Source organism: Phascolarctos cinereus, unplaced genomic scaffold (genome assembly GCF_003287225.1).
Source record: "Phascolarctos cinereus isolate Bilbo 61053 unplaced genomic scaffold, phaCin_HiC Scaffold_3;HRSCAF=262, whole genome shotgun sequence".
Taxonomy (NCBI): domain Eukaryota; kingdom Metazoa; phylum Chordata; class Mammalia; order Diprotodontia; family Phascolarctidae; genus Phascolarctos; species Phascolarctos cinereus.
This window is the reverse complement of record NW_027555736.1, coordinates 100,636,791-100,650,500: the sequence shown is the minus strand read 5'-3', so window position 1 is coordinate 100,650,500 and position 13,710 is coordinate 100,636,791. Positions and strand designations below refer to the sequence as shown.

General features: G+C 41.1%; 1 protein-coding gene across 2 annotated transcripts in view; it reads left to right on the top strand.

The window, feature by feature from the left end:
* The first annotated feature begins 5,975 nt into the window (after positions 1-5,975).
* The window catches only part of SMC3 (structural maintenance of chromosomes 3), a 44,922-nt gene continuing 37,187 nt past the window's right edge, over positions 5,976-13,710 (top strand). For both annotated transcript variants that reach the window (XM_020988005.2, XM_020988004.2), the window contains exon 1: positions 5,976-6,334. In XM_020988005.2, the coding sequence (XP_020843664.1) occupies positions 6,320-6,334 (15 nt within the window). In that variant the 5' untranslated portion in view covers positions 5,976-6,319. The remainder of the gene's footprint in view (positions 6,335-13,710) is intronic.

Below are 13,710 nucleotides of genomic sequence, written 5' to 3'. Positions count from 1 at the left end.
TCAAGCTATAAAGTTTGCTATCACAAACTCCTAGAAAAAATTATCTACAATTATTACTTATAACTCCTCTCCCTTTATTCACTTGCAAATTAGCTATAGACCTAATCATTCACTCAAACTGTTATCTCCATAGTTACTAGCCTTTTTCCATCTTCAATTTTCTTGACCTCTTTGCAGCATTTGACACTACAGAACACCTCTTCCTCCTGGTTACTCTTTCCTCTGTGGGCTTTTGTGACTGTTTTCTCTTGGTTCTCCTTCAACTTGTCTGACCACTCTTTGTCTGTCTCCTTTGCTAGATCATGATCCATGTACCTCTCTCTTACCATGGGTGGACCCCAGGGCTCTTCTCTCCTTGCACCTTCTCCCTTGGTTATCTTATCAGCTTCCATGGGTTTAATTATTCTTTCTATGTAGATGTTTGTTGCTGTTCAGTAGTATCCAACTCTTCATGACCATGTATGGGCTTTTCTTGGCAAAGATTCTGGAGCAGTTTGCCATCTTTCTCCAGTGGATTAAGGCAAACATAGATTAAGTGACTTGCCCCGGGTTACACAGCTAATAAGTGTCAGTGGCCCAGATTTAAATTCCTATTTTCCTGACTGGAGGCTGAGCACTCCATCCACAGAGCCATCTAGCAGCTGTGGGTAGATGACTCTCTAATTTATATGTCCATTCTTCCTCTCAGATCCAGTTCCCTCCCATCCCTTATCATCTTCCTAACTGGACATTTCCAACTAGATGTCTCATAGGCATTTCAAATGAAACATGTCCAAAACAGAATGCATTATTTTTTCCTCAAAACCTGCTCTTCTTCCTAATAGCCTATTCTGTCAAGGATACCACTGTCCTACCAGTCAGGTTTGTAACCTCATAGTTGTCTTTGACTGGTCACTCTCCTTCAATGCACAAATCAGTCAGATGCAAAGTCTTGCCAGTTCTCACTCTGATCTCTCTCACATTTGTTCCTGACTCTCTACTTAAATGGTGACAACACTAGTTTAGCCCCTTATCACTTCTTGCCTGGATGATTGCAAAAGCAGTCTGTTCAGCCTCTGGACTTCAAGTTTCTCCTCCATTTCATCCTCTATGAAGCTGCCAAAGAGGTCTGACTGTGTCACTCCCATGCTCAAAAAGCTCCAGTGGCTCCTTATTCCAGCTAGGATAAAATATAACATCCTCTAGAATTTAAAGCTCTTCACAGTCTGGCTCCAGCCATGGAGCACAGTGCTTAATAAATTCTTGTTTTTTAATTGATTCTGTAATGCCATATAGGAAAAAGAAAACCAGAATGTTTTGAAGTTATAGATGACACAGTACTTTGGGCATTCTCAAAGAAAAAGCTTTTAAAAATTAGTGCTTAACCTCATTCCTTTCTTTATAGGGGTGGGTGACTATGGGTATGGGACACTGCATATAATATCAGATTTTTTTCAACATGTTGGTTAATTTTTTCTGGACTAGTCACTGGTATCCTCTTTTTTATCCTTTATGAGAGAGAAGGGATGGGGGTGGGAAAACACAGAAGCAAAAAAAAAAGCAATAAACATTTTTTGAAAGTCTGAGCTTATATATTTATGTAAAAAATTTGTGTACTATGAACTTTAAGCACAGTTTTTCAATTTGTGATTGCTTCAGTAATAACAGAAACAATGTGATGAAAAGAAAAACTAATGCTAAAAGCTTTGGGAGATAAAATCTTAAATACCTCAAAGAAAAATTATCTGTAGGCAAGTCAGTGACCAGGATAGTAAAATGGAAGCTGCCTAGGGCTAGGATTCTGGCTTACTGGGTAACCTAGGGTAAGTTGCCTAATTTCCCTAAGCCTCAACTTATTCAACCTTCCAAATGACGATAATAATATAATTTTTATCTACTTCATGGGGTTGTTGAGAGGATCAAATGAAGTAATGTAATTTGATTCAATTGACTGAAAAGCATTTATAAAGGGTGCTAGGCACAGTATGGAAGGCTGGAGAGACAAAGACAAAAACAGAACAGTCCCTCATCTTAAGAAACTTACATGGTACAGGAAGGCAACATGTACATAGATAAGTAAATATAGGCCATATACACAGTAAATATGGGGATGGGGAGGTGGTAGAAATACTAACAACTGGAGGATCAGTAAAGGCCTTTTGTAGGAGGGATGATGAGCATAGTCTTGAAGGGAGGTATTGCAGCAAGGAGACTCCCAGCCTCTCCAAAGATATGGAGGTGGGAGATGGAACAGCTTGCACTAGGAATGGCAAATGGGCTCATTTGGTTGGAGAACAGAGTACATGAAGGGTAGTAAAGTGAAATCAGCTCACAAAGATAAGTTGGAGCCAGATCACAAAAGGTTTTCAATGCCAGATAAGAGTTTGCATTTTATCCTCCAGGCAACTGGGAGTCACTGAAGATTCTTGAGGAGACTGGCAGGGTCAGACTTGTGCTTTAGAATATTAATTTGGAAACTATGTAGAGTATCAATAAAGGCATAAAGGAAATGAATGAAAAAACACTTATTGAGTGTTTACCATGTGCCAAGCAGAAGGGGAACAAATACAAAAGTAAAGACAGTCCCTGCCTTCAAGGAGCTTACATACTAATTGGTGAATGGTGGTCAGAGATATTTTGCATAGGAACATTACAGGGATGGTGAACAGAATTATAAGGAAGTAGATTAACCTACCCTTTATAAAAGCAATAGCAACATTGATTTGATTATGTTTCTAAAGCTGGACAGTAGAGTCTGGAGGAAGGGTGGGTAGGAAGGAGTTGGCCAGAGGATAAAATAAAGCATGGCCAGAGGTAGCCTGATATAGTGGGCCACTATAAGATACTCAGGACAGTGGGAGCTCTAGTACTAAAAGGGTCAAGTCTTCCCTGTCATTCGAGTAGACTGACTGGGCCTCAAGGTGGCTGGATAGATCGGAGGAGAAAACTTGAGGCTGCAAAACCAGTTAGGAGACCATTTTAATATCCAGGGAAGAGGCAATGAGGGCTAAACACATAACACTCACAAGCATGCACTGATAGAATTCAGTAACTCAACTTATAACTATTATTACGCTCTGCTGAGAGGTTGAGACACTGAAGGCTCAGCTGGGATTTCATAATGTAAATTTGTAATGGATCCAGTGAGCATGGTTGTGTGCTAGCACTATTAAGCAGCCCCAGAGTAGAGCCATTTATCTATTGGGGAATGGCTTTTGGGCTAATATATTTCCATTTAGTTGTTTATTTATCTTGGATATCAGACCATTTCCAGAGATATTTGATACAAAGATTTTCCCCAAGTTAATTATTTCCTATCTTTTCCTAGTTACGTTAATTTTGTTCACGCAAAAACTTTTCAATTTAACGTAATTGAAACTATCAGTTTTATCTTCTGTAATTTCCTTTAGTCCTTGTTTGATTAAGAATGCACACTCTAGCCATAGCTGTGAAACCACCCCCTCATTTTTCATATAGGGAAAATAAATACCAGGGTGGTTAGGTAACTTGTCTAAGGTAAAAGAGATAGAATTTGAACCCAGATCCTAACACTTGAGCTAGTATAATACCTCCGATATGTCCAATTATTAAGAAATGGGAAAACTAATTATGGTATGTTTTAATGGAACAATACTTTGCCATAAGGAATTGAGAATAGGAAGGATTCAGGTAGAACAAAGGCAAAATTTGCTCAAATTTTTCTTTTTTGGTAGACCCCTATTCTAGGCTAGACCTGACTCAGGCCAAGAAGTTTAGGTTTGATATTGGAATTTAAGTCACTTGACTGTTAACAAAAAAGATTTCTTTAGCCTCCTAGCAAGGGAAAGATGTTCAATAAATAGTACGCATTGAAAACCCCTCAAGTTGGATCCCCTGCCTTTGACTTGTACATCCTGGTACATCTAAGTCAAGCCTTAGAGAGACAAACTTCTAATTTTGTACTCAGGCAACCTGGAAGTGAAATCAGGAGCACAGCCTTTAATTCCCTAAGAAAATCAGTACCTTTTAAGGAAAAATTAGCCTCATTAGAATGGGGTGTTTTAAGATTTTGTTTCCATCTCCACATGTAAGTTCATGGTCTTCATGGCAGGTTCTGGTTCCCTCAAATGCTAGTCCTCTCTCCTAACTTGCCACTATCTAAGGTATACTATTTCCTTTATGGGGATAAAATAAACAAACAAATAAATAAACGTGTGTGTATGTTTATATGTGTGCATACATTTTTTCCTGTCTTTATAAAGCTCAGAAATTAAATGGGAAGACAGCACACAAGACAATTAATATTCGTTCTCTTAATCATCTTTCAATCATCCTGACAAATACCATCAGTGCCTTGGTTCAAAGTCCTTTGCTGGGGGTTACTTCATGCCCATATCAATTCATGCTCCACCAGCTGCCTGCCAGGTGCCCTGATACACCTCGGGTGATTCCACTGTAAGACCTGCTCTCTTGATTGGTGAGGAGCTCCAGCTGTGCTGCTCAAGCCCTTCAGAGCTTAACTCACCCACTGGACAGCTCCAGTCCCCAAGGGAGGTCCTACCCATGTTTTCTTTTCCCCTTTATGCTTATTCCCCTTTCTGCTCCCCTTTATGCTGTGATTTTTCCCATCAGAATGTGAGCACCTTTAAAGCAGGGACTGGCTTTTTTTCCCTTTTATTTGTATACCCAATACTTAGCATGTTACCAGTCACATAATAAGTTTAATAAGTGCCTTATCTATCTGCTTTGAGATTTACAAAGACAAATAAGATGCAGTTTGTGCCATCCATGAACTTAGTTTATTAAATAAGCTAAGAGAAGAGAGGCAGCAGGGTGTAAAAAGAGCAGTGGGGGAAGGAGGTGACAAAACACTAGCATTTACTAGCTGTGTGACCTTAAATTAATCATTTCACTTCTCTGGGTGTCATTTTCCTTACCCATCAAATCAAGATAAAAAGTTGTCCACCTATTCCACAGAATTTTTGTAAACATCTAATGAGATAGGGGGCAGTTCGGTAGCTCAGCGGAGCCAGGAAGACCCAAGTTCAAGTGTGGCTTCAGACACTCACTAGCTGTATGACCCTGGGCAAGCCACTTAATCTCTGTTTGCCTTAAGCCTCTGGAGAAAATAACAAACCACTCCAATATCTTTGCTAAGAAAACCTCATGGACAGTATGGTCCTGGGTTCACAGGAGTTGGACATGACTGAATAACTGAACAAGTGAACAACGAGATATCATAAGCAAAGGTGTTTTTGAAAGTTACCAAACACTTTGGTAAATGATGATCAAAGGTATCCCCGGGGTTCAATCCCAAAATAATGATAAAAATAACAAATAACAGGAAATTCGAATTTGTAAGGTCCCTTCCAGCTGTAACTTTCTTAGATCCTTGGGATTAAGCTCCCTGAAGGCAGGGGCTGCCTTTGCCTCTTTTTGCATCCTCAGCGGTTAGCACAGTGCCTGGCACACAGTAGGTACTTAATAAATGTTTACTGATTTATTATTTAGACACACTCATAAAAACAATGCACGGCAGATTATTATAGGTGGGTGAGATCAGCAAAGACATTCACTTTCTCATTCTCTAGCGCTAGCTGCACTTGCTAATCTCTGAAACAGCATCAGGTGTTTTGCTTCCTCACGTCAATTCTGCGCATTTGCTCCTCAGTGCCCACAGGCTTTCGGTAAAAGCGTAATATCCATTAGAAATTAGAAATGAGTCAAGTGCGAAATAAATGCGGGCTGACCGCCTTTCTAGCGAGCCCGACCAGGGAAAAGGCCCATAGCCCCAAAGCGCTTTGCATTTCCAAACATAATCAGCTACACAACAACCTAGCCCGCAGCGCCCAAGTTCAACCTTCGTGGGTTTTTTTAATCCCCTGAAACCACGTGGTTTAGCCTGGCTCATCTTCGCGGTCCCCTCCCCTCGCGGTTTGAGGACGCTTGCCTTTGGCGCCGAACCTTTCCCCTCTCGTAGTCGCTACCACTGGCTTCCGCCATAGAGGGGGAAACGGACCAGGCCAAGGACGCCTGGAATAAAGCCGAAAGCGAATTCTCGAAGGAATGGACACTATGCCCAAAATACAAATACGATTTTGCCACGCAGAGTCTGACAGCAGCTAGTCCTGGGTGAGGAAAAGCGGCGAAGTTTCCCAGAGCACCCGCTCCTCCCTGCACGGGTGGCGACGATGGTTTGATCCAGACGGGGGACACCGCCTCCTCAGAGGCCGCCATTTTGTTTGGCTAGGGAAAGGATCGGGGTCGTGGGGGAGGGGTCGTAGATTCAGCTCACCTGACTGGCGGAGAAGCAGCTGCGGGTCCCGGGAGGGTCTTTCTCCCGGGCCAGGAGAGAGGAATCATGTATATAAAACAGGTGAGGCCAGTGCGGCGCCGTCCCAGAGGATTCAAGGCCGCTTCCGTTTCCCGCCTCCCCTCACCCCTCACCCCCCCCCAGCGCTTCTGGGCCCGCTCCTATCTCCCGTGCGGCCGTAGTGGGAGGAGAAGGGAGGCGTCGTCCCCTCTGTCTCCTGCACCTTCCGCATTCAGGCTTCGGGGAGTACCTTCCCTAGAGTCCTAGGCCGCCCAAGGGGTCTCAGTAGGGGGTGGGGAAGATGCTGTCGGAGAGTGGTATTCAGGCTCCCGGGCGGTGGGAGAGGGGAACCAGGAAGGGAAGGGCCGCGTGGGGGCAGGGGGAGGGAGAGAGACAGCGGGGGCGGGGCAGGGGGAGCGGGCCATTTCTTCCTACGCAGACCTGCCCCCGGGGCGTGGGGGTGTCTGCTTTGCAGGCCGCACTTGACTTTGCCCTTCGCTAATCGTGATGATAACAGCCGCGGTGATGTGCTCCCGTCCACTCCCGGACCTGATGCGCGCCGCCTCCCGCCCTCCGGTGTTTTGGCTCTGACTGTAGTAGGAGTCTAATTAATGTTGTCCGAGTTGCGCTCCAGGCCTGTCCCGTGGGTATTATGGCTGTCCGGCTGGCGGGCCTTTTGGGGAGCTTGAATCCTTGATAGAATTTACGCAAGTTTTACCCCCCTGTTTTTCCGGGCACTTTCTTTAGCTGTATTTCTCTGCTTCCTTCTGGCTTTTCTGGCCTCCATCAAGTCCCAGCTAAAATTCCACGCGAAGCCTTTATCAGTCTCTAAATTCAGGTGCCTTATCTCTGTTGATTATGTTCATTTTATTTTGTAAGTACCCTGTTAGTACGCGGTTGTTTTCATGTGGTAGTCAGATCCCCCACCCCCACCCCTGGGATATCTTTAAGAGCCGACAGTACCTTTTGCTTTTCTTTGTATCCTCAGCATTTAGCTTGTCACATAGTAGGTACTTAAGTAAATCCTTTTTGGCTGACTTAGAACTCTAGTTATTCTGGACAGCACAAACACATTCCCATTCCCCAAAGGATTCCAGACAAATCAGGGTTTATAGGGTTGAGAGGAGAGGTAATGAAATGTGAATTGCTGTGTTAAGTTTTCCTTTTTAAAAACTTTTGTTTTTATATAATTTAATTTTTATAATATTTTGTTTTTATTAACTTTTTTTATGAATAAAAATCTTCTCTCACCTCCCCCATTGAAAAAGAAAAAAAATAAGACCTTTGTGTAATGGATATGCAAAGTCAAGCAAAAAAAAATTCCTAAAATGACCATATCTAGAAAATGTTTCAGTCTTTATTAGGAGTCTATCATCTCTCTATCAGGAGATGGATAACATTTTTCATTATGAATATTCTGGAATCATGGTTGGTCCTTAACATTGATCAGAATTCTTAAGTCTTTCAAAGTTATTTGTCTTTACAGTGTTGTTACTGCATACGGTTTTTTCTGGTTCTGCTGACTTCACTCTTCATCAGTTCATACAAGTCTTTACAGCTTACGCTGAAAATGTCTTTCATCATTTCTTACAGCACAATTGTAGGTGTTCCACAAAGCCTTGTCATTGGCTTCCTCTTCTCTCTATATATACTTTACTGAGTGATTTCATCAGCTCCTGTGGATTTAATTATCATTTCCATGCTGATGATTCTCAAATCTACCTATCCTGCCCTTACCTCTTTGCTAAAATCTGGAACTGGATATCCAGTAGATATCTTAAACTCGGTATGTCCAAAACTGAATTTATTCTGTTTCTCCCTAAACCACACACTTTGGTTTGCTATCTAGGGCACCACCATCCTCTTTGCCCCCCAGGCTCACAACCCCAGGTGTAATTATCCACTTTTTACTACTTCTCACCTCCTGTATCCAATCTGTCCCCAAGGCCTGTCGGTTTTACCTTTGTAACATATCCTTAATATATCCCCTTCTCTCCTCTGATACTGCCACCACTCTGGTGCAAGTCCTCATTACCTCGGGCCTGGGCTATTGCAATAGCCTGTTGGTAGGTCTGCCAGTCACAAGTCTCTCCCCACTTCAGTCTGTCCTCCATTTGGCAGCCAGTCATTTTCCTAAAACAAGTTCCTTCTAGTCCTCCTGATCGGTAAACTTCAGTGGCTCCCTGACCTGCAAGATCAAATACAAAATCCTCTGGTGTTAAGAGCCCACGGTAACCTAGCAAGCGCATTCTGCACACTCCCTCCTCTTTTCCAGTCTTCTTATACCTTACTCCCAGCTATGGACTCTGATCCAGTGACGCTGGTCCCACAAACAAGACACCCCATCTCTCTGCTCTAAGCATTTTTTCCTGGCTGTCCCCCATTCCTGGAATGCTGTCCTTTCTCATCTCTGCCTACTAGCTTCCTTCTGTTACCAACCATCTTCTGTAGGGAGCCTTTCCCAATCTCTCTTAATTTTAGTGCTTTCCTTTTAATTATTTCCTATGTATCCTGCATGTAGCTTGTTTTTACATATTTGTTTGCCTGTTGTCTTCCCCTATTTTCTTTTTTTTTTGCCATTTTTCTTTTTTAAATTTATTTTTAGCTTTCAACATTTACTTCCTAAGTTTTTGAGTTTTAAATTTTTTCCCCTTCCTTCCCCTCTTCCCTCCGCAAGATGGCATGCAATTTGATATAGGCTCTGCATATACATTCCTATTAAACATTTTCACATTAGTCTTGTTGTAAAGAACAATTGGAATCACAAGAAGAAACAAAACAACACAAAAGAGGAAAAAAAGCAAAAGTATGCTTTGATCTCCATTCAAACTCCATAGTTCTTTCTCTGGATGTGGATAGCATTTTCTGTCATGAGACTTTTGGAGATGTCTTTGATCCTTATGTTGCTGAGAAGAGCTAAGTCTGTCAAAGTTAGTCATAGCACAACATGGCTGTTACTGTGTATGGTTTTGCTCACTTCACTCAGCATCAGACCATACAAGTCTTTTCCAAGTTTTTCTGAAGTTTGCTTGATCATCATTTCTTATAGCACAATAGTATTCCTATACTATTCATATACCATATATACCATTCATATACCATAACTTGTTCTGCCATTCCCCAGTTGATGGACATCCCCTCAATTTCCGATTCTTTGCTACCACAAAAAGCTACTATAAATGTTTTTGTACGTATGTATCTTTTTCCCATTTGTATGATCTCTTTGAGATACAGCCCTAGAATGCCCTCCCCTTTAGATTGTGAGCTCCAGGGCAGGGACTATCTTTTGTCCCTTGACTTAGCATAGTGCCTGGCACTTGGTGCTTAATGTTTATTGACCAACTGTTTGTTTTATGCTTTCCTTGAAAGTCTGTGGTGGTGGGGTGTCTTAATCTCAAAGTCTTTTTAGATTTTTAAAGTTATTTTAATTTTATAGTCTGATAAACTAACATGGGAAGGTAAGCACTATCATTTCTCAGTTAGTGTGGCAGCATCTGGGAATCCAGATGTGGAAATGCAGAATTGCCTTTGATTCTAATGCAGGAGGTGCTGCTTTGGTTGTAGTGAGACTATTACAATCTACTTTGTATATTTTTCTTTGAATGATAATTTTATTTTGTTGCCCTAGCCTAGAGAGTACATAATAGACTTAAAATTATCTTGGAAAAATTTTTGGAAAAATTTTTAAAAAGTGTTTCCTGGATGCTATTCTAATGTACATAAATTACTTTGAAACATATTAATACTATGGTATTAATATTTGTAAAGTTTTTATTAGAAATTAGTAATTAGAAAATTACAGTAGTATTAGAAATTCACTATGGTGAGTTTTTGTAATGGGCCTTAAGCTATACAGTTTGTCGCATTACCTCCAGAGGGTCTGTATTCTATTAAATGTGGTCTCATACTCCACTAAAGTCCTGCACTGAAGCTTCATTGTGGCACAGAGCTGATCCTGAGTTTTCAGAGACCCACATCTTCCCAATGAAACAAAAACTGTGACAGGTTTTGCCATACTGATAAGGTTTTTTGAATACAGCCCCACCACCATAGCCTAGCGCAGTTTGGAGAGGCTCATCACCTTCAGGGCACCATGCTATTTATCACCTTGTGATGACAATTTACTTAGTAACAGAGAGGCAGGAGCTTCATCTATGAATCAAGTCCCTACACTTAGTGAATCATAAATCTCTGAGAAATTGAAGTGTGGCCAATGAAGTATGTGACCGTGCTTCAATACAAAAAAAAAAACCACGAAAATAGAATTCAGTGAAAATAAGTAGCAGGTTGTCTTGTAAAATATGTAGTGTTTAAAATATGTTGGGAGTTTTTTGATACTTTGTAGTATCAGAGGAGAGTAATAAGAGAAAATTTGTAGTATCAGAGGATAGTAATAAGAGAAAATTTGTATCCTATCTAAGGTACTTTAAACACTGACTTGACAAATCCCTCAATTAGGTATATCCAGTTATTGTGAGTGGCCAGTAAGACGATTTTTAGGAGAGTTGAGGAAACTAATAGTTTCTATATCTAACTGTATGGCCAGGGAAGTTACTAAGTTTCTATTAATTAAGGAAAAAAGTTAGTATTCTTTACATAATAGGCTAGGGCAGGAGTTCTTCACCTGAGGTCCTGAACTTTTTAAAAGTATATTTTGATAACAGTATTTCAGCATAATTGATTTCATTTCTAGTCATATGTATTCTGAAATCAAGTTTGTCCTTCAATTCATTCAAATGCATTCAAAAACATTCTGAGAAGGAAATCTTGACACAAAAAAGGTAAAAACCCCTGGGCTAAGGCAAAGGGCAGCTTTTCTATAATGTTTCCTTTGGCTTTATAAGGATCGCACAGCCAGAGATTCACCTGCAGTAATTATATCCACTAGTCCAGAGATGTCAAAAATAGGGTCTGCACTACTCCCTGCCAACATTCCAGAGTGTGGCCTGAACTAGATTGAAATATAATTTGGAACTGTTTAACAAAATAAATAAAAACACAGTACCATTTAGACAATATTACATTTAAAACTGTCAGTATGCATCTTCTAAGGATCCTTGTGGATTGCTTATGGATTGGTAGCCCCTGCTTTTGCCTGAGTTTGATACCACTGCTGTGTAGTAAACTCAGAAAAATGTAAAATGGTGCTTTTTCTTGCCTTAAAGAAAGTCATTTTTAAAAAAAAGATTATTTCTTCATTTTTAGTTTTCAGCATTCACTTCCACAAGATTTTGGGTTGCAGATTTTTCCCCATCTCACCCCTCCCCAATCTGAAGATGGCGTGCAGCCTGAATATCCCTTCCCCTAATCTGCCCTCCCTTCTGTAACTCCTCCCCCCCTTCTTTTGTCCTCTTCCCTTTCTGTTTTCCTGTAGGGCAGGATAGATTTCTATACCACATTGCCTGTATATCTTATTTCCCAGTTGCATGTAAAAACAGTCTTTAAGATTTGTTTTTAAAACTTTGGGTTCCAGATTCTCTCCCTTCCTCTCTCCCCACCCACCCTCACTGAGAAGGCAAGCAACTCGATACAGTTTATACATATGTAGTCATGCAAAACACTTCCATAGTAGTCATATTGTGAAAAACTGTGTTTCTTTTCATCCTGTCCCACCCCCTGTTTATTCTATACTCTTTTGACCCTGTTCCTCCTCACAAGTGTTTACTTTTGATTATCCCCTCCCCCAATCTGCTCTCCCTTCTATCACCCCTTCCCCCGTATTTTCCTGTAGGAAAAGGTAGATTTCCATACCCAGTTGAGTGTGGATGTTATTCTCTCCTTAAGCCAAATCAGATGAGAGATTCATTCATTCCCTCTCCCTTCCCCGACTTCCTCTCCACTGTAAAAGCTTTTTCTTGTCTGTTTTATGTGGGATAATTTACCCCATTCTCTGTCTCCCTTTCTCCTTCTCCCAGTATAATCCTCTCTCACCCCTTAATTTTATTTTTTAGATATCACCCCTTCATCTTCAACTCACCCTGTTCCTCTATCTATATATACATATAAAAAATAGATCATCCTAATTGAAACTTGAGTTTATAGAGAAAAAGATTGATTTTTATTAGTTCTGAAGGATACCAATAAAACACAGAAACTTAGATTTTATACTTTTCTAGGCCTTTCTAAATGATTTCTTTTTTTTTTTTTGCCTGGAGCTATGATTTCATCTGTGTAGAGGACTTCCATTATAACTTCTAGTCTTTTTTTAATTTACATTTTTTTCTTCCCCCTGCCCCCCTATTGGCAAGCATTCTACTACTAAGTATTTATCTTTTTTTTTTCCCAGTCATGTCTGGCTCTTCGTTACCCCAAAATTTGGGGTTTTCTTGGCAAAGATATTGGAGTGGTTTGCCATTTCCTTCTGCAGCTCATTTTACAGATGAGGAAACTAAGGCAAACAGGGTGAAGTGACTTGGAGTCACACAGCTAGTGTCTGAGGCCAGATTTGAACTCAAAAGATGAGTCTTCCTGACTCTAATCCTGACACTCTAACCATTGTACCACCTAAGTGCTCCTACTAAGTATAAGGCACAAAAATAAAATGGAAGTCCCTACCTATCCCACTAGAACTGATGTTTTGCTTGTGGGATGCCCCATGTACACAGATACCTGTGTAAGGTTGTAGTTAAGAGTAAAGGAGAAATTAGATCAAAGGATTTAGGCAATGTCTGCCGGGGGGGGGGGGAATCACATTTTCACAATTTTCAAAATTTTCTCAAATAAGGTTAGGCCCAATGTACGTGTCTGAACTAAAGTTATTCTTCATATTTGTTCTCAGTGCCCTATTTCTGTTTGTTATTGAGGCTAGATCTCCCTGCCTCACCCAAACAGCAGACTTCACTGCTGATTGACAGAAGTTGACCTACTCCATTCCTAACCTGGGCCTTGATCCTTCCTTAGAAAGCCTAGTGGCCCCTCATTCTCCAAGGTTCACCTTATTGATGCCAGGTCAAGTGTAGACTTCCAATTGGCTTTAGCTCTCCAGGCACTCAGAACTCCTGAGCTCCAGTGATCCACCCACCAGCCTCAGTAGCAAGCACTGTTGCCTTGGTATCAGGGACTATAGGCCTTGATGCACACGGATGCCAACACATAAGGCCCAAAGCTCCATTTCATAGAACTCTGCCTCTGAATACCTGGTAGACATCATCCATTTAGTACATATCCCCAGCATTGAGGGATGATAGGAAGATATAGGAGGATGATAAGATAGGAAGGATATAGTACAGAAAAAGCTCAGGCAAGAAAGAAACCACAGTGATGCCTCTTGATTTAATTTTCACACAACAATTAGAATAGAAAAAGTGGCATCAGTACTCCTTGCTTTTCCAGGGATCATCCTTTCCTGCTTGCTGTCATCATATTGACAATCATACCTCAACATTAGCAGCTAGGTGGCCCAGTGGACAGAATGCTGGATCTGTCAGGAAGACCTGAAT